Genomic DNA, 19,988 nt, shown 5'->3' with positions numbered 1-19,988 from the left:
ACAGCCAGCTTTTCAGAGAGGAAGAGGCTTCTCTCTAAGCTGTGGCAGCCAAATGCAAAGCAGCAAAACCCAAATCTCTCAGGTTTTGGAGGGAAGACGGGGGCTTCTTCAGGATAGTTTGAGGACAAACTAATGTAAACAACATAATCCACTTTTGAAACTGGATAAAAGATCTGGCAAAGTCATAGAAACAAACTAGTTATACCAAAAGGGAGAATTATTTCAGTACAAATTCCTCCTTAACATGTGACTACATTAGCTGGCAATGTGTTAAACAAGTTACAATGATGTTTGTCAGCTCACTTTAGAAAAATCCACAAAACTGCTTACCATAGGCTGATGAAAAATGTTAGAGGGGGCTACCATTCCAGAATCATCTCTCTCCATTGGTTGATGCTGAGAGAATGTGCTTGGGTCTGATAATTGTTGATGCATTGGATGGTTCCCTATCACAGACTGTGACCAACCTGATAAGCCTTCTAGAAAGAAGAAATGAGATCAAGGTTAGATATTTATTTGGAATAAAATAAAACATTACCACTGGATTTTTTCATACTAAATTTAATCAAAAGCATTCCTTTGAGAAGCTCAGGACACATTCATGAAAATCTTTGCAAACCAAAATACAAGTTCCTGGAAAACTGGGTGGAGTACTCTGAATACCCCAAACACTCTACCTGTCCTGCAAAAGATTAAGTGCTCTCTGAAAGAAATCAAATGATTGTCCTATTCTATAATGAAAAGCTTAAGAAGGAAAGGAAGTATGCTTTGAATCTTTTACTTCTAATCAAGTCTGTATTTATTATTTTATATATATTACTATCATACATATTACATCTATTATTATGTATACTCCAAACTAACATTCCAGACTTTGAGACTGGACTGAACTCCTCAAAGGTTTAAACAACCTTACTGGTTAAGTGCAGGAACTAAGTTTAAATGGCAAAATCCCACAACTTACTCGAGATATCCCTCCAGACAGAGGACGCTGTAACTGTACCTGACACGGCATTGACGCCAAATGACCAGATTCCACTGTGTCCAACAGGAGCAACAAAACTGGTCCCCACAGGGGCTTGTGCAACAGACCCTCCTTGCCGAATCCGGGCTAGTCTCTCTGTTCCAATGGGGGGAGGTATCTTTCGATCCTGACTGGCACTGCCTCCTTTCGGTTGGCCCAATGTTGGTGGGGCAGAAGTGGCTGAAAGAGGTGAAGATGATCCCGAAGAAACAGATGGAATAGGAGAGTCACCTGGTGGCAAAATATTTCTCTATTGTTTTATTACATATAAAAACTAATTATAAGAATATGAGAAACCTTGTTGGAAAGATCTGTTCCACAACATAGGTTCTGGAAAAAAATTTTCATTTTACAAGATCATTCAAATGAAAATATACAGGGACTTCCCTGGTGGAGCAGTGGTTAAGACTCCATGCTCCCAATGCAGGGGGCCCAGGTTCGATTCCTGCTCAGGGAACTAGATCCCACATGCATGCCATACCTAAGAGTTTGCATGCCACAACTAAGGAGCCCACCTCCTGCAACTAAGACCTGGTACAACCAAATATATAAGTAAATTAAAAAATATATATATAAGTTCTATAAATATTATCCTATACTACTTCTGCCTGTAGTAAGTATAAACAAATAGTCTAAAAATATAGTAAGTACAGACTAGTCTAAAGAATTTTTTCAAATTGAACTGAACAAGGCTAGAAAGGAAGAAGGTCGTATTTATTCTTATTGTAGTTCTGCTGGCTTGTGTGATCTTAGTTTCCCCACCAGGGTTTGAACGTGGGCCCAAGGCAGTGAAAGCGCAGAGTCCTAACCACTGGACCACCAGGGAATTCCCCTTACTGTAGTTCTAAAAAATCTTCTCAAAACATATATTGTCACATTTTAAATTAACTTAAATGTGGCTATGTTTGCACGGTAACTATCATATTATCTGGAAAATAGCTGCTGGTCCTCTGTAATTATTAGCTGTTTTCTTTTTTCTCTTTCTACAGCCTCTTATTTTTCCCCATAAGGAAGGAAGGTTAAATGTTAGTGAAGCATTGTAGGATTCAATTCACAGCTTTGTTTCTTAATGGGACTCTCAGGTAATATGGGTAGTTTTCCTTGTCAAAGGGCCAATACTCACTGACTTTCTCATGATGCTCATTTAAAAAAAATCAAATCCTGTTCAAATCCTTTTAGAACTTCATCTGTTCTAAATATTGAAATAAGTCAGAACAGAGGAATATTTTCACTTATAAATGGCAATCATACAGTTTCCTCAAATGTAAAAATAAATGAGGAATCATACCAAACTGACCAGATACTTAAATTCAACTTCTTTTCAGACCTAAGAAATTATTTCACAATACTGTCCCCAAAGGGTCTTATAAAACTACTTGTAGTGCCTCTTCTTTTTTTTTTTTTTTGCTGTACACGGGCCTCTCCCATTGTGGAGCACAGGCTCTGGACGTGCAGGCTCAGCAGCCATGGCTCACGGGCCCAGCCGCTCCGCGGCATGTGGGATCTTCCCGGACCGGGGCACGAACTCGTGTCCCCTGCATCGGCAGGCGGACTCTCAACCACTGCGCCACCAGGGAAGCCCAGTGCCTCTTTTCTTGATCCAAGTCTCAGTGTAATCTCAATTCTGGCTTGGAAGAATAGCCTGACCCTTCTCAAGTTTTCTATCCTATAAATGACTGATAATTTTTGACATGACTGCAATACAAACCTTGGGTATTCGCATACAATTTAGATTACTAAAGTTACAATATAGCGTTCCCTGAAACAAATGGTTTAATAACTTATTCAAGACTGTTTGGGAAGAGTTCCTCCAGGATTCCTACATGAGTTTGAGGCGCTTGTCCAAGGGTGGGGAGAAAAATGTTGTCTGTTGAAACTGGGAGTCCCAACAGGAGCTGGCCCTTGCAGGAAAACCCGAGTTCCTGGTATGCCGGAAAAACTTGTCAGAGGAGCAGAAGAGGAAGATTGGGAGCTGCCTGATGGGTCAATGGATGGTAACCCTGAAATAAAAACAGGTCCAAGACATCAAATTAGCCAAGGCTTTAAAAATGAATGTCCAAAGCTTACCTAATTCCTCTTTAAAAAAGAAGAAAGAATGCAGTTTATTTTGTGGATCACAGCAATAAGAATCCATTTATATCATACTGTATGTCCCCAAACTATTTTTTTCTTACAGTTCAGAAGAATATCACCAAGCAGGACTAAATATAGAAATGTGAGCCCAATGTTTAGGAATGGCAGTCACCTGGAGTATGTTCTAGATAAATCTCAAAGCTTTCATTGGAGGGGACATGAAATAAGAGCATGTTGTGTTACCCATCACTTAGAAATATAGCTGTTCATCTATATAACTATAGTCATTTCCTGTGCAAGATGAGTAACAAAACCTACCAATGTTTGCTTCCTAACATGGAAGGAAAGCATACTATTCAACTAAAGATAATTTCAGTATTCCATCTGATTAAAAAAAAAATCAACAGCTGCAAACTACATCAAAGTTTCTATCTAGTTTGCATGAGTCTGAATTTAGCAGTATTCTCAAATTCCATTGCTTTCTCTGGAGAACATTTTAGGGAAAGAGGTCAAGGATCTGGAAAAGGATTATAGGTACTCATTTCAGAAAAAAGTAGTTAATATCAACATAAAAAATTCAAAACTTTTCAAGCAGGTCTTATTCATCTATAAAGTATATAATTCAAAGACTTTTAGTATATTCACAGGGTTGTACAACCATCACCACAATCAATTTTAGAACATTTCTGTCTACCCTAAAAGAATCTCTGTATGCATTATCTGTCACTCTCCATCCTCCTTTACCCCATATCTGAACCTCTAAGCAACCACTAATATATTTTCTGTCTCTCTAGATTTGCCTATTCTGGAAATTTTATATAAAAAGAATTATATAATATGTGGTCTTTTGTGACTGGCTTCTTTCACTCAGCAAAATGTTTTCAGTTTACCCATGTTGTAGCACAAATGAGTACTTTATTTCTTTCATTGTATCTCATAATATAGAATATACATTATACTAAGAATAATATCTTATACAGATGTACCACATTTTGTTTTTCCATTCATCAGCTGATGGACATTGGACTGTTTCCACATTTTGGCTCTTAGGAATCGTGTTGCTATGAACATTTATGTACCAGTCTTTGTGTAGACACATGTTTTCTCTTGGATATACCTAGGAACAGAATTACTGGATCATATGGTAACTCTTTTTAACTTTTTGAGGAACTGTTGAACTGTTTTTCCAAATGATGTACCATTTTAAGTTTCTACCAGCAGTGTTTGAAGGTTCCAGTTTCTCCACATGCTTTCCCGTCTTTTTAAGTATCACTATTTCTTACCTGCAAACTAGGAAAACTAAACTATATCCATGAAAGAAGAGCATCAACAAAAGAAACCACCCAGGCAGTTAAGAAATGAAGCCAAGCTTAATCAATTCTGGACCCTGGAAGGAAGGTCAAGGATTAATGCTTGCTTTTTTAAAAAATTATTTTTTAACTAGTAATAAATAATTTTGATGTTATAGATCTGAATAATTCAGGTTCCCAAACCTTGTTTGCTACCAAACTAGATGGATGATTTCCTTGACTTTCTTTTCTCCAGCCATTCATAATCTGCACATCTTCTGGGATATAGAATGTGGAGTGCAAAGAGCTCAAACACTGGAATATGAGAGATCTGAAGTCCCACTCTAGCTAAGGCACTCTAAATTCACGTATTAGTTAGTGCCAATCAAGTCAAGGATTAATTAAAAAATTAATTTTTACCACAGTCTGAGCACTGGCAATGAGCTCTTCTTTCATTCTGGGGCCTCTGAAAACCTTTTTATTAGTCTGCCAAAATGAAAAGTTAAAATAGATACCTATTTATAGAAAATAAGAAAAAAAATCCAAGAGAATATTTTGGACCACAGACTGTCTTATGCAAGCTTTATTTCTATTCAAAAGATGACGTAACAGCTATGTTTTCCTGAAAAGATAAGTAAATGGAAACATATCTGATAGAAAAGCTAAGGCTATGCCATATCCATAAACTCACAAATTTTAAACAACCTAGATCAGTTTATAATTAGCAAAAAGGAAAGATGGGCTATGGGACAGTTTTTCAACTGGAAGAAAAATGCGAAGTGGCACTAGTTCTTATTACCCCCATTCTAGGTCAGCCACAATTTCTAATTTGTTTTTCAGAATAGAGCAAAGAGATTGGACTAAAATTTGGCCCTTAGACTCTGGAAAATAGATTCTGGTTTTCCAAATATCTCCAAGCCACCACTAGCCTCTTATCTTTCTAAATCTTTCTTATACTGCCTCAGCAGCTAATTTCTAATTTCAAAGAACAAACAGCTGATTCAAAATGTTTTTTTTTTTGGTTAAATATGAGCCTATACATGACTGGATCTCTTCAAATAGCTCCATCTAATATAAATAATATAGAGTTATGACATCATTTAATATTCATTCTGAGCACCCAAGACTGAAAACAAAGAATGTAGATTATGGACTGTAACCTAAACACCTTCGTAACCCAAACTTTTTAATCTCAGAAATGCAGGCAATCACTATGATTTAAAAAATGTCTGTAAATTTGGAATGCTTGAAGCATCCTATGAGTCCTTTTTTATTAATATCATCTTATACCAATTCTCAGAAAAAGGACTGACACAAGGTATAACTTCCTTGAAATAAGGTGCAGAGAGATCATAAAAGACAATATAAAGCAGCTCATATGTGAGTGACTTACCTACATTTTGGCCACTCAATCAGCAGTCATTAAGGGGTCTTTACTATTTATGACACACCTTCATTTCTTTAAAAGATCATGCAATATTATGTACAAAATAAATGCTTTATTACTTTGGAAGGTTAGATTATGTTGTTAAAGCCCCAAACTGTGAGGTAATGATAGTTATAATAACTTACCAACTGGACTAGTAGAAACTCGCTGGGAAGGTGATCTGAAGCCAGGTGCCTTGGAGTTGTCAGGGTGCACGTTTTCCAAGTGTCCAAGTACAGAGTTACCCAGGAACGCTGACTGAACAGTGAAAGAGGCATCTGCAGTAACTCGTGAGGACAGTGGACCATCTCCCCAACCCTGGTTAGCTGGCACCTGACTGCTGTCAAAAAGACTACTGAAGTGATTGAAAAGTGTGGCTGGGCCAAACGTAGGTGGCAAAGATTTATTTGCTGGGTTAATGTGCATCTGAGAACCATTCATAATGTTCATGGCTGAAGAAAGCTGCACTGCAGCTGGTGGGCCTTGAGGTGGTGTTAAAGGAACTGGATTTGTCACAAAAATAGACTGGGGATCCTGGTGTATAGTTGCATTTGGTACCACCGAGTAAAAAGAACTTCTGGGTTGCATTCGATGAGAAACTCGAGGTGCTGGTACAGCTAACTGAGGTAAATTACTGGTATCCTGATTATCAGCAGCAACCAATCTAGGTGATGCCAAAGTCAATGGAGCAGGTTCTGAATTAGATGCAAAAGGCATTGACATAGGACTTAAATCAGACACACTGGATGGCTGTGTTTCCTCCTGTGTGTTATTGGAGGGAGGAGTGGGACTACCAGATGGGTGAGTTTCTGGAGCTCCTGGGGTGTTGCTGGCAGAGCTACTGCAGCTGTTGGCAGTTGAAGAGGGGGTACACAGGTTTGCCATGGACTGGTCCTGTGTGGACACTTTCTCTTTGGGGGCTGGCATGGCAGAGAAAGACTCCGTCTTTTGTGAAGAAAGCTGTGCTTGAGGAGTACTTGCAGGCAGAAATGTGGTGGGAACTTGCCCACTAGTGATAGGTGCAGAGGAGACAGAAGGCAGGGAACTACAAGTGCTTGTCACAGAGGAAATCACTGCTGCTGGAGGACTTGTCTTAGGCACACAGGCAAACAACTGCTTTCTGACTGATGAAGGAGTCCGGGTATTAGTCACACACAGTTGCTGACTGGCAGCAACTACAGAAGAGACAGTGATAGGACAACTGGCAGTAGCTAGTCCAGCAGACTCTGAGGGTAAAACAGTCCCGTTCTGGTTAGGTAGACGGCCTGTATTATTATGCTTTGGAGAGCTATTTGTGTTGCCAGGATTCACAGGTCTCACTGGGAATGGTCCCCAAGTGTTAGGAGAAGGTGAAAATGTTCCTCCAAACTGGGCCATGGGTAAACGAGGATGCCGAATCTGTTGCATAGTTTGAGCAGCCAGCAGGGCAAAATGAGGGTGAGGATAAGCTAAGGGTAGAGAAACTGGGAAAGAAGAACGTACATTTGCTGGAACGTTCTTATTAAGTTTATTAGTGGGCTGGAACGTAGATAATGTTGTTGCCTGTGAAGTTACAAGACTTGGAGCACCCAAGGGAAATGCATTTTTACTGGAAGCTGCTGTGGTGCCTACTCCAGATGAGAAGTTTGCATGGATGGCTTTGGTGCTGGCAGGTGTTCTGATATGGTTTTTAGGAATCAAGTCTTCCAGTTCCTTAGCAGGATCTTGAATAAGTGCACTGATAAGTTGAACTGCATATCTTGTTGATTCTGTACCACCCCTGGGGAGAAAACAAACAAAAAACAGAACAAGATCAAAAATATACAAAACTAGGTAATCTTTATCATGAAACAGAATTCTTGATTGTACCATACCTAACAAAAATGTACTTCTAATAAAATTTAATTTCCTCATAGAACTAACGATATGTATATCTCACAATTACCTTATTGTGATCATTCTCTCGCCATTCTTATCTTTTTGTTTATCCACATCAATATGGGCACCAGTAACATCTTGTATTGCAGTGATGTTGCATCCTCCTCTTCCCATTATCCTGGAAACCACTGAGGCTGGAACAGACAATTTCTTTGACCTACAAAATGAAGACCACACATAAGCTTATGAAATCAAAAGGTTTATTAAAAAAGATGTCTCGGGCTTTCCTGGTGGCCCAGTGGTTGGGAATCCGCCTGCCAATGCAGGGGATATGGGTTCAATCCCTGGCCTGGGAGGATCCCACATGCCATGGAGCAACTAAGCCTGCGTGCCACAACTACTGAAGCCCATGCGCCTAGAGCCCGTGCTCGGCAGCACAAGAAGCCACCGCAGTGAGAAGCCCATGCACCACAGGGAGGAGTGGCCCCTGCTCGCCGCAACTAGAGAGAGCCCGCGCACAGCAACAAAGACCCAACGCAGCCAAAAATAAATTAATTAATTAAAAAAAAAAAGATGTCTCAGTAAGTATGTTCATGAACATTTGTAGAATAGTATTTCTCAAACCTTAAAGAGGAAATTACTAGAAGTTTTTATTTTAGAAACTGACCTCTTATTATATTGAATTTAATTTAGTGAAGGTAAAAAACACACTGCCATTTAAAAAAATTATATTTAAGTCACTCATGATCTCAGCATTCAAATCTGCATAAACTATCACATGTTAACTAAACTGCAATGATCATATATTGATACTTTCAAAATTAAAATAATGCATACCACATTGTTAAACTCCATACTGAAAATGAATAAAGGTAGCTTATCAGTGTCAACAACTTTACTTAGCAATAAAAAATAAAGCCTCAGATTTGTACATAAAAAGCAATCCACAAGTGGAGCCTGGGACTTCCACTTGTGTGAGAAAACACCAGAGGCTGATTTTGGGATCTGACAAGATGGCCTGGGTGTCCTGCAGGATTATCACGGAAACCCAGTGTTTGCTGGCAGAACCAAATGAGAGCAACACCCATTATTTTCATGTGGTCACTGCTGACTGCCAGGATTCCCTCCTAGGGAAGGACCCTCAAACTTTGAACTATACCTTCCAGAAGAATACCCAATTGTAGACTCTAAAATACATTTCATGATCAAAATTTAATATCCTAATGTAGACAAACTGGGAAGAAAATATGTAGCTATTTTGAAAGCTAGAGCATAGACTAGGCCATGAATAATACTTAAATCAATCTGATCATCAAGTGTGCATCACTTCTGTTCTGCCAAGACTTCTTCCTTTTTTGTTTGCTTTTAATGGACACAAAGTCTTAGAAAAATTACAGAATAAAAACTCAGACATCTTAGTCCTTTGGTGATTAAGTGCACATTAGCAAACCTATGTCTTATTCTGATTCCCTGTTGTAAAGCATGAGCAGAGGCTAGAAATACCTTCTGGATTGTGTGAAACATTTAAAAGCAATGGCTCCTGTCTGCTTTTATTCATTTCCCCCATCATGGTTTAAGTATAAAGCAGTGTGAATGAAGGGAGTTGTCAAAGTTAGCTGCAGGGGTGTTGGTACTTGTATTTATTTATTTCTTTTGAGGGAGAAGGTAGTTTTAATTTTATGGGCTCCCCCCCACTCTTTATGGTGATCTAACTGCATTGGTTAAAAGCAGATATAGATTCTCTAGCTAAGTCTAACTTTATTTAAATGCTGTAGATGGACAAACTTGTCTGAATCAAAATGGGACCATTAAACAAACATCATAGCCTTCACAAATAGCATTATGACTTTGCTGTCAATTGAATCTTCCCCTTAAGAAGCCTGTGACCTTTTTGTATGGTTTGTCTGTAAACTGTATGTCTTATGTTTTAATAAAATATTTTTTGTTATTCTAAAGCCAACATTTCTTGTATCATATAAAATATGCATACAAAATTTACATACTGTTTCTAATTTTGCTTTAGCCTACTCTGGATGTAGTATGGCATTGCAATTGAATATAATAACCACATTCAAATTATTCATTAATTAACTGGATAACCATCTCACAAGAGGAGAAAAGTTAAAAAGACGAGACTAATACTACTTACCTTCGAACAACTTCTTTCCACCCTTCCTCTCTTTTTTGCCCCCTTTTAGGGCTAGTCAGATTCAGCTTTATGTTTGAAGAGCTTAATGGCAACGACACTGACTTGTACGTTGTTGATAAGGAATTAGGATTCACTTCACCTTCAAGTCTGAGAAGAGAAATATCAAGGCCAATAAATGATAAATTTTAAGATAGAAACTCAAGAGATTTGCTGAAGTATCTGAATTAAAATTTGGCACACCAGGGCTTCCCTGGTGGTGCAGTGGTTAAGAATCCACCTGCCAATGCAGGGACACGGGTTCGAGCCCTGGGCCGGGAAGATCCCACATGCCGTGGAGCAACTAAGCCTGCTCACCACAACTACTGAGCCTGCGCTCTAGAGCCCGCGAGCCACAACTACTGAGCCCACGTGTCTAGAGCCCGTGCCCTGCAACAGGAGAAGCCACTGCAATGAGAAGCCCGCGCACCGCAACGAAGAGTAGCCCCCGCTCGCCACAACTAGAGAAAGCCCGCGTGCAGCAACCAAAACCCAATGCAGCCAAAATTAAATAAATAAATTTATATAAAAAAACCCAAAAACCTTGTTAAAAAAAAATTTGGCATATCAAATTATTAACAATTCAGAAAAACAGAAATAGGGCAAAGAGTCCATTATTTATTTTAGTATTAAAATGGATTCAGAAGCCAAAAGAACTATATATAATCAATAAAAATGACATAGTTAAAATCAAGGAACGCTAATATTTTCAGCTTCAAAGTTGAATGTTAAAAGTTCTAACAATTTCATTGCATAACTAGCACATGATAAGGAGGACACTGGTGAATTTCAGTTTTAAATGCTGAAGACAGGTAATGTGGTAGACTTCAATTGTTCAATACAACTTATGTTACTTCAAGTTCTTGTGCCAGGCATGAAAAAGGAAAGGTAGGTGCAGAGTTAACAAGTCAGAAAATTTTACCGTGTCTGAGTTTTGGAAGCAGCAGTACTTGTCTTTTCTTCTTGGGAATGGAGTAGCAGTGAGGGGTATCTCCTATCACTAGAGGAATTCACATCCATAGTGAAATTTAACTCTTGGCTTTTACCACCACTACTACTCTCACTGTTGCAATCTGTGCTGTCCAAGTTATCTGAATCACTATTCCCACCTGCACCGCCACCTCTGGGTTCTCCATTTATTTTATTCTTATCTGCCTTTTGCTGTGCTAAGGATATATGTTGTTCTGGTAATATTAAATGTGCAGTGGGAGGGGTCTCTTTTGTTTTGTTCTTCTTATTTTTCCGATTGGTGCTGGGAGTTGTCACAACATTGGCCCTTTTTTTCCCAAACACATTTGTGAATGTTGCAGATGTTGCAGAGATTCCGATTGTGGTGGTGGTGGTCGCACTAGGAGGTTCTATGGGAACTTCTTGCTCCACTGAAATTATGAAAAAGGATAAAAATCACACTGAGAGCCACAGATCTCAAAACAAATTGTGACAGAATATACCTAATAATTCATAATAATTCAGACCCTTAGGTCATATTTTCCTTTTACCAGTATTCACTAGTAAATAAAGAAATCTTTACTGTTGTGAGAATATACTATATCATATTTTGATGTCTAACTTGGTATAAAACATTAACATTCTTAAGATCTGAAATGCTAGTCTCATAAACTAAACAAAAATCACAATATAGTTTGAATTTAAGAAATTTTTCAAATAGCATTTTAGAATTAGAAGTCAAATAGAGCAAAATTATTTGCCTACTACAACCACTGCCAGACTGTACAATAAACAACTCTGAGAGTAATGGACCTCAACCCTATAGAGCTTCAAGACTGAACCTTAGTTAAAAATTTATTGAGGAAATGAACCTCTTCCCAGTTTCCAACTGGGGAAGGAGAGGGTAGAGAAGAACCTGAAGAAAAGCTGGCAAACCTCTTACTGTATCACTTTTAGGACATACATAATGTTTTTACAGGGAAACTTAAGTTACAACTGAATGTCTTCAAATTATGTGCTTGCCTTCCCCCTTCAGTTTCTCTGTGTCACTTTACAATCTAAAATATTTAGAAGTATTTACTATGGAAGTCAACTGTCTATTTCAGCTTAAAGTAACTGAATATTTAACTAGAATTAGTTTTGAGAGTTTTGAGAGCAAAGAGCACTCAAAATGAAGTTGATAAACACAGAAGAATTTTAGCACTAATTCAGATGGTTCATTTCTCACCATCTTCATCATTCTCCTCTTCATCTTCATCCTCTGGTAGTTCTGAATTCTCCTTAGGTTTGTTTTCCTCATCTTCTTCCTGCTTCCTTTTCTGCTCCTCTTTTTTCTTTTTTCTCTTTTCTTTTCTTTTCTCTCTTTTAGCTGCAAGAGCCTGCTTTCTGCTCTCCTCTCTTGACTGCAAATAAAGTAGGTATCTCATTTTATCAATAAGGCAGTAATTTAAAATAAATAATGAAATGATATTTTTGTTTATGATACATGGGGTTTCCCATAGATGTCAGTCTTAACACACATTTATAAAAGCAACAAAAGAAGAAATAGATAAGCTGGACATAATCAAAATTAAAAGTTTTTGTGCTTCAAAGGGATCATCAATAAAGTGAAAAGACAACCCATAAAATGGTGAAAAATTTTTGCTTATCTGGTAAGGGCTTGTATCAAGAATTTATAAAGAACTCGTTAACTCAATAATGAAAAGACAAATAACTCAATTAAAAAATGGGCAAAGGATCTGAACAGACGTTTCTCCAAACATATACAAATGGCCAATAAACACATGAAGAGATAGATGCTCAATATCACAAGCCATCAGGGAAAAGCAAATCAAATCAAAATGATACCCACTTCACTGTCACTAGGATGCCTATAATCAACAAAAAGACAGATAAAACAAATCATGGTGAGGATATGAAGAAATCGAAGCCTTCATATACTGCTGGTAGGATCATAAAATGGTGCCGCTACCTTGGAAAACAATCTAGAAGTTTCTCAAATGGTTAAACACAGAACTGCCATATGATCTAGCAATTCCATTCCTAGATATATACCCAATGAAAACATATTCATACAAAAACTTGTACACCATGCTTGCTTCAGCACCATATATACTAAAAAAATTGAAATAACACAGAGAAGATTAGCAGGGCTCCTGCATAAGGATGAAACACAAATTCATGAAGCATTCCAAGTTAAAACAAACAAAAAACTTGTATACCTATGAAATAGAAACAACCTAAATGTCCATCAACTAATAAATGGGTAAACAAAATGTGGTATATCTATATAATGGGATATTATGCAGCAGTAAAAAAATAAATAAATGAAGTACTGATACATGCTACAACATGGATGAACCTTGAAAACACTATGAATTGCAAGAAGCCAGTCACAGAGGACCAAATACTGTCTGATTCCATTTATATGAAATGTCCAGAATAAGCAAAACCATAGATTTATGTGGCATTTGTTTGACTGAAATGCAGCTATTGCTGGAAAGGGTGTGGAGAAAAGGGAACCCTCTCGCACTGCTGGTGGAAATGTAAATTGATATAGCCACTATGGAGAACAGTATGGAGGTTCCTTAAAAAACTAAAAATAGAACTACCATACGACCCAGCAATCTCACTACGGGGCATATACCCTGAGAAAACCATAATTCAAAAAGGGTCATGTACCACAATGTTCATTGTGGCTCTATTTACAATAGCCAGGACATGGAATCAACCTAAATGCCCATTGACAGATGAATGGATAAAGAAGATGTGGCACATATATACAATGGAATATTACTCAGTCATAAAAAGAAATGAAATTGAGTTACTTGTAGTGAGGTGGATGGACCTAGAGACTGTAATACAGAGTGAAGGAAGTCAGAAAGAGAAAAACAAATACCGTATGCTAACGCATATATATGGAATCTAAAAAAAAAAAAAAAAAGGTTCTGAAGAACCTAGGGGCAGGACAGGAATAAAGACTTAGACATAGAGAATGGACATGAGGATGGGGGAGGGGGAAGGGTAAACTGGGACAAGTGAGAGAGTGGCATGGACATATATACACTACCAAATGTAAAACAGATAGCTAGTGGGAAGCAGACACATAGCACAGGGAGATCAGCTCGATGCTTTGTGTCCACCTAGACGGGTGGGATAGGGAGGGTGGGAGGGAGAAGCAAGAGGGAGGAGATATGGGGATATATGTATATATCACTTTGTTATACAGCAGAAACTAACACACCACTATAAAGCAATTATACTCCAATAAAGATGTTAAAAAAATAAAATAAAATGCAGCTATTATGCTTTTATAAGGTATTAACAAATTTCACTATGAAAATATCCACAGGAGGCCATTATAGAAATTACTTTCGCCTTACTTTATAGTTTTGCTTTGCTTAGTACTAGAAAATATATTTTTTTCAGACAGGGGAACATGGTAATGGTCACCTCACATCATAATGAAAACTCAAAACAAACAGAAAACACATCAAATTACTCATATTTGTGTGGAAATTATCTAAAAAAGGTTCACCATAAGAATCTGTCAATGAAGTCCAGTTGTCCTGGTAATTAAGTAAAGCATTTTCCTCAAAACTATAATTTACCATTCTGAGTCATAAGTTACTCTTTGACATTTTTACTTATCTAATCAGGCATCGGCAAACTATGGCCTGAATGTTAAGACTTTTACATTTTAAATGGTTGAAAAAATAAAAAGAAGAATATTTTGTGACATGAAAATACTATGAAATTAAAATTTTGATGTCCATAAATAAAGTTCTATTGGAACACATTCATTTAGGCATTGTCTATGGGTGCTTTCGTGCTATAACAGCAGAGTCAAGGAGTTATGACAGAGATCGTATGGGCCTACAAAGCCTAAAATATTTACTCTTCAGCATTTCATAGAAAAAGTCTGTTGGGAATTCCCTGGTGCTCCAGTGGTTAGGACTCTGCGCTCTCACTGCCAAGGGCCTGGGTTCAGTCCCTGGTCGGGGAACTAAGATCCCACAACCACGAGGCGAAACCAAAAAAATTTAAAAATTAAAATTAAAAAAATAAAGAATAAAAAAATAAAAAGTTGGGTTTCCCTGGCGGTGCAGTGGTTGAGAGTCCGCCTGCCAATGCAGGGGACGCGGGTTCGTGCCCTGGTCCGGGAAGATCCCACATGCCGCGGAGTGGCTAGGCCCGTGAGCCATGGCCACTGAGCCTGCGCGTCCAGAGCCTGTGCTCCACAACGGGAGAGGCCACAGCAGTGAGAGGCCCGCGTACCGCAAAAAAAATAAAAAAGTCTGTCAACCCCCTATGTAAATGAGAAAGGGGCTGAGCATTAAGAGAAAAAATAATTGTTAACTGAATATGCAGTTTCATCACTCGGTTGGCATAAGAGCAAAACGGCTGTTTAAGGAATTGCTGACCATATCCCTGGGTAGTTACACAAAAATAAAAATTATAGAACACAGGAGGGACCTTAGTAGTCATCAAACTTCAAACTTCATTTTAAAATGAATATTAGTTTCCCCCTTCTGATTTTAACTGTAATCAAGTTTATCATGGAGGTATTAAATTTATTTAATTTCCTAATGATAAAACTTTAAGGTTTATACCCTTCCCCCTGTTATAAGCAATTTAACAGTGAATGTCCTTTTGTATGTTCACATCTTTGAGCATTTATCAAAGTATTTACCTTAGGCTAAATTTCTAGAAGAGGAGTGACTGGAGTAGGTATGCACCCTTTTTAATTTAATGCATTTGTCAAATCATCTCCATTAATACTTATACTAATTTATACCATACATCAAAAATCATACTAGAAGGCTAATTTCTGCATACCCTAGCCATCAATATCTATTACCAAACCTTTAAATTTTAAGTTTTCCTAATCTGGTAAAAGAAATTTAAATCACTCTTTCACTGTGCATTTCTTTGTTTATTCATGAAGTTGAGCATTCTCCATGTATTTATTGAACATTTATATTTCTTCTGTGAATTGCCCATTTGTGTGATCATTTTTCATTCTGGGCAAGTTATCTTTTTCTCATTGTTTTTTTTTTTTTTTTTGATGTGACCATTTTTAAAGTCTTTATTGAATTTGTACAATATCGTTTCTGTTTTATATTTTGGTTTTTTGGCCCCGAGGCATGTGGGATTAGAGGCAAAGTCTTAACCTCTAGACCACCAGGGAAATCCCTTTCTCGTTGATTTGTAAGCAATTTTTTCTTCTGTTTTTAACTTACAAGTTTTGATTTTCTTTAAAATTAAAAATTGATGTCAAAATTTTAGCATCTCTCAAAATGATCTTTTTCCTTCCTTTTATCATCAACAAAATATCTTAATATTAAGCTATCTCCTGCATTTCTATAATAACTCTACTTGATTATGCTATTTATTCTTTTAATATAATTTCTGGGTTCATAACAACACCCTCCTTTTCCAGGTAAGCACACTAAGCCTCAGAAAAGCGACCTTTTTTTTTTTTTAACTTTTTCAATTATACTACCACACATCCTAGGAAACTTAGATACTTACTCTTTAATTAAGGATCTAATAAACCACTTATAGCCCATATCTTATAATAAACGAAAGATTTCCAATGTTTAAAAAAATTTCTTCCCAGACTAATATTAAAACCACTTAGGCAGTAATGTTATTTGGAAAATTGTGATCTGCTCAGAAACTAATTCCTCACTTATATGGTTAAAAGTATTTTTTATGTATAGGTCAGAATCAAAAAATTGATGGTAGTTTGATAATCTATTAATCATTTTTTAAAAAGAGATTTTGTTAAGATTATGGTCATATCAGTGGCAAATTTATTCTACTAGATTTTCAACCATTTCTAATAAAGAAAATTATTTTTCCCACTCACCTTTTCCAGATCAAGTTCCTTTAAAAGAATACTTGCATTCTTATTTGCTTCTGCAGCCTGCTGGTCTTTAGCCTTCACAATTGTCTCAACACACTGGTGACATTTTTTCAACAGTTCCTATAGTGGAAAATGGAATTATATAAATATAGGAACACATAAACAGGCCAATAAAACTTGAGCTGATAAGTATACCAAAGTTCAGGGCTTAAAGCCTCAAATTACTGAATATTCACTAAACCAAATTAAGCTATCCTTTGAGTCTAGTCTTTGATTGAAAAATCAAAATAAGGTACCATTTTCTAAAAAGTTTGTGTTCTTAGAAAATTTTCTAATCAGGCTAATAGTCTAGTAATAAACTTTAGCTGCAGTCACTGTAATTATGGTCCATAATAGGAAGGAAATCTCAAAATAATTTATAAAAAATATACTCATTCTTCATTTGCAAATGGGGAAACTAAAGCATAGAAAAATCAGATGATCAGTCTCATAGAGGATGAAAAGAACGGGCTGCTAACATATACTCTGGCATATAATTCAACAAAGAACAAAAATGTGCTTCAACAGCATATTAAACCTACCTTATCTGTGATTGTTGCTATGTATCTCATGCATTCTATATCAGAAGGGAACTGATTGACCTCTTTCACCAAATACTGAACAACTTTTACATGACCCTGTAAGAAGTATAACAAAAAATACACAAAAGAATACTTTGAAAATTGGCCCATATGCTTAAAAACTTAAGGGTAAAAGGTACAGTAACACTTGAGAGTTTACTAAACTTAAAATTGAAATTATGAAAATAGAAACAGTGTTGAGTTTATAAACAGAAAGCGGTAAGTACAACATGCTGGGAAATATATGGTGGACCAAACGACATTTCTCCTGAATTTAATCTGCCCACATCCCATTGAAAATAGACAAACTTTAAAAAATATATATCTCCTAGAATAAATCGATTAGTAAAATAAAAATTGGTGATGTGAAATGAATCTCAATATAAAAGGGAAATTAGTCCGAAAACAAAGAGGATGTTCTAGATTTCAAAGCATTATTTTGGCTCTATCTTACGAAACTAAACACGGTAGGTTGTCATATTTATCTTGAGTTCTATGACTTGAATCTAGGTAAAACACTTTCTAAATGCCATTATCAGGGGCTGGATGATCTGTAATCAATTATAAGTACGTCTATTTTAACATAACCAAACTTGCATTGTTTCCCCTCCTACTAAAGCTCGTTTACTCTTCAAGAATTAGTCTGATGGGGGGACTTCCCTGGCAGTCCAGTGGTTAAGACTCCACACTTCCACTGCAAGGGGCACAGTTCGATCCCTGGTTGGGGAATTAAGATCCCGTACGCCGCACAGTGTGGCAAAAAAAAAAAAAAAAATTAGTCTGATGGTGACAAAAATCAGAAAAGTGGCTTCTTCTGGGGCAGGGAATTAACTGAGGATGGGCATGATGAAACTTTCTAGGATTATGGAAGTATTTTATACCTTTATGGAGTGTGGGTTACATAGGTATATGCATTTATCAAAATTCATGTACCTTAGATTTGTGTTTTTACTATATATAAATTATACCTCAATTAAAAGGAAAGAAAAAAATTGAAAAAAAAGTAAATATTTAAGATTTTTTTTAAGACTCATAACTTACACTGCTCTCATTCAATAGCTATTTACTGACCATCTAGTATGTGTCAGGCACTGAGCTGAACAACTGGGCACAAACACTGGTGAAAAAGACAGTCATGAATCTTAGCTTTCATAGATCTTGTAGTCTAACTGGGGAGATAGGCATTAAAAAAGTAATGCATGTTTGAATGTATAATTACAAAATGAGATAAGGAAAATAACAGTGAACTATAAAAGAGAACAAGAGAAACTTTTCAGATTGGGAGTTAGAAAAGGACTTTCTGAGAAGTGATATTTAAGGATGAGTAGATATTAAAGGATGAAGAGAAGTGAGCCAGGTGAAGAGCAAGGGAAAGAACATTTCAGGAAAAGAAAACCAGTGAGCAAAGGCCCTCAGGAATTTAAAAATTTAGTGCATTCTAGGCCAGTGGCTGAAGTGTAGTGACCAAAGGGGAAGGGGAGTAGAAATGATTGGTCTGAGGCTGGCATGAGCCATTCATGCAGGGCTTTGTGAGCCACATTAAGTAGTTTACATGTTATCACAATTGCAATGGGAAAGCTTTGTAAAATAGAGCAGATAAGTAAGCCTTAATATATACAGGAGGTATAATAAATTTTTATGAGAGTCCACTTGTTTTTGTTCTTTAGGTAGAGAAAACATTCATCTACATATAATATCTGTCCTTAAATCTCACGTTTTATGTACAAAAACATAACAAAACTAGTCAAGACACCAAGTGATTTAACAACCAAGTTGCTTATAGGGAACTACCATATAGCTCTTAGATTTGGCCACAAAGAAAGTGGAAAGACAGCAAAGGTTTGTATATAGAAACAGAGTCGATTCCTCAAGACCAATTTATCTTTCTCACGATTTCAACTTAAAATTTAGTAGTTTTAAACAAATTCTATCCTTTTCCCCCCACATCAAGTTACCTTGCGAAATGCTGACATAAGAGGTGTGATTTTCCGGTTATCTGCTGCATCCACATCAGCACCTGCTTGCACTAGCAATTGCACCACATCAAAATGACCACCATTGGATGCCAACCAAAGTGGTGTGTTTCCCTTCTTGTTACGAACATCAATATGGGCTCCCCTATAAAAATCAAATAATGTTAATATAGTTTGTTTCCTATGAGAAGAGGCTGACTTTTTCTATTTTTCTCTAATTTGTCTTTCATCTTTTATAAAATAGCAAACAATCTGTTCTTTAAAATGTCAATAAAGTAAAACAATTTTATTAACTGTAAAGGCTCTGACAAGTGAAAAGGATCATAGAAATTCTATAAATAAATATAAAATTTACCCACCTATTAATCAGGAGCTCACAAAATTTGTAGTGACCTTTGTCCGCTGCTATTGTTAAAGCAGTATCTCTTGAGGAAGGCACAGGGGGGGCATTGACATCTGCTCCTTTATCTAGGAGAACTCTTCCAACCTCTGCATATCCTCCAGAAGCAGCTTCCATCAAAGGGGTAAGACCAGTCTGTTTAAACCAAAAAATTATGTGAGTAAATTATATTAATTTCTTTAAGGGACTGAAACAATTGACTTATAAGTGTATTCTATTTCTGATTTTCTCTCACAAGAGAGCTAAGCAACATTCACTCTTAAGCTTTACTAAACAGCAAGTGAAAATTGTTAGGTTCAGTTAGACATGCTAGAATGATTT

The 19,988-nt window shown here is 36.9% G+C and overlaps 1 protein-coding gene across 13 annotated transcripts in view; it reads right to left on the bottom strand.

The window, feature by feature from the left end:
- Positions 1-19,988, bottom strand: part of LOC309820214 (ankyrin repeat and KH domain-containing protein 1) — a gene marked incomplete at its 3' end in the record, with an annotated part of 121,485 nt that overhangs the window by 8,474 nt on the left and 93,023 nt on the right. For 8 of the 13 annotated variants that reach the window (XM_082650840.1, XM_082650847.1, XM_082650853.1 and 5 more), the window contains 12 exons: positions 19,627-19,802; positions 19,250-19,412; positions 17,256-17,351; positions 16,678-16,794; positions 12,031-12,205; positions 10,777-11,233; positions 9,819-9,965; positions 7,737-7,886; positions 5,959-7,571; positions 2,848-3,024; positions 1,004-1,255; positions 331-479 (listed from right to left, as the gene is read on the bottom strand). In XM_082650840.1, the coding sequence (XP_082506966.1) occupies positions 331-479; positions 1,004-1,255; positions 2,848-3,024; positions 5,959-7,571; positions 7,737-7,886; positions 9,819-9,965; positions 10,777-11,233; positions 12,031-12,205; positions 16,678-16,794; positions 17,256-17,351; positions 19,250-19,412; positions 19,627-19,802 (3,672 nt within the window). The remainder of the gene's footprint in view (positions 1-330; positions 480-1,003; positions 1,256-2,847; positions 3,025-5,958; positions 7,572-7,736; positions 7,887-9,818; positions 9,966-10,776; positions 11,234-12,030; positions 12,206-16,677; positions 16,795-17,255; positions 17,352-19,249; positions 19,413-19,626; positions 19,803-19,988) is intronic. The other 5 variants (XM_082650848.1, XM_082650850.1, XM_082650844.1 and 2 more) reach the window with 3 other exon arrangements.

This window comes from Grampus griseus, assembly GCF_964374135.1.
Source record: "Grampus griseus genome assembly, chromosome: 3".
Lineage (NCBI taxonomy): Eukaryota > Metazoa > Chordata > Mammalia > Artiodactyla > Delphinidae > Grampus > Grampus griseus.
The sequence above is the reverse complement of the archived record's forward strand: the minus strand, read 5'-3'. Positions and strand labels throughout refer to the sequence as shown.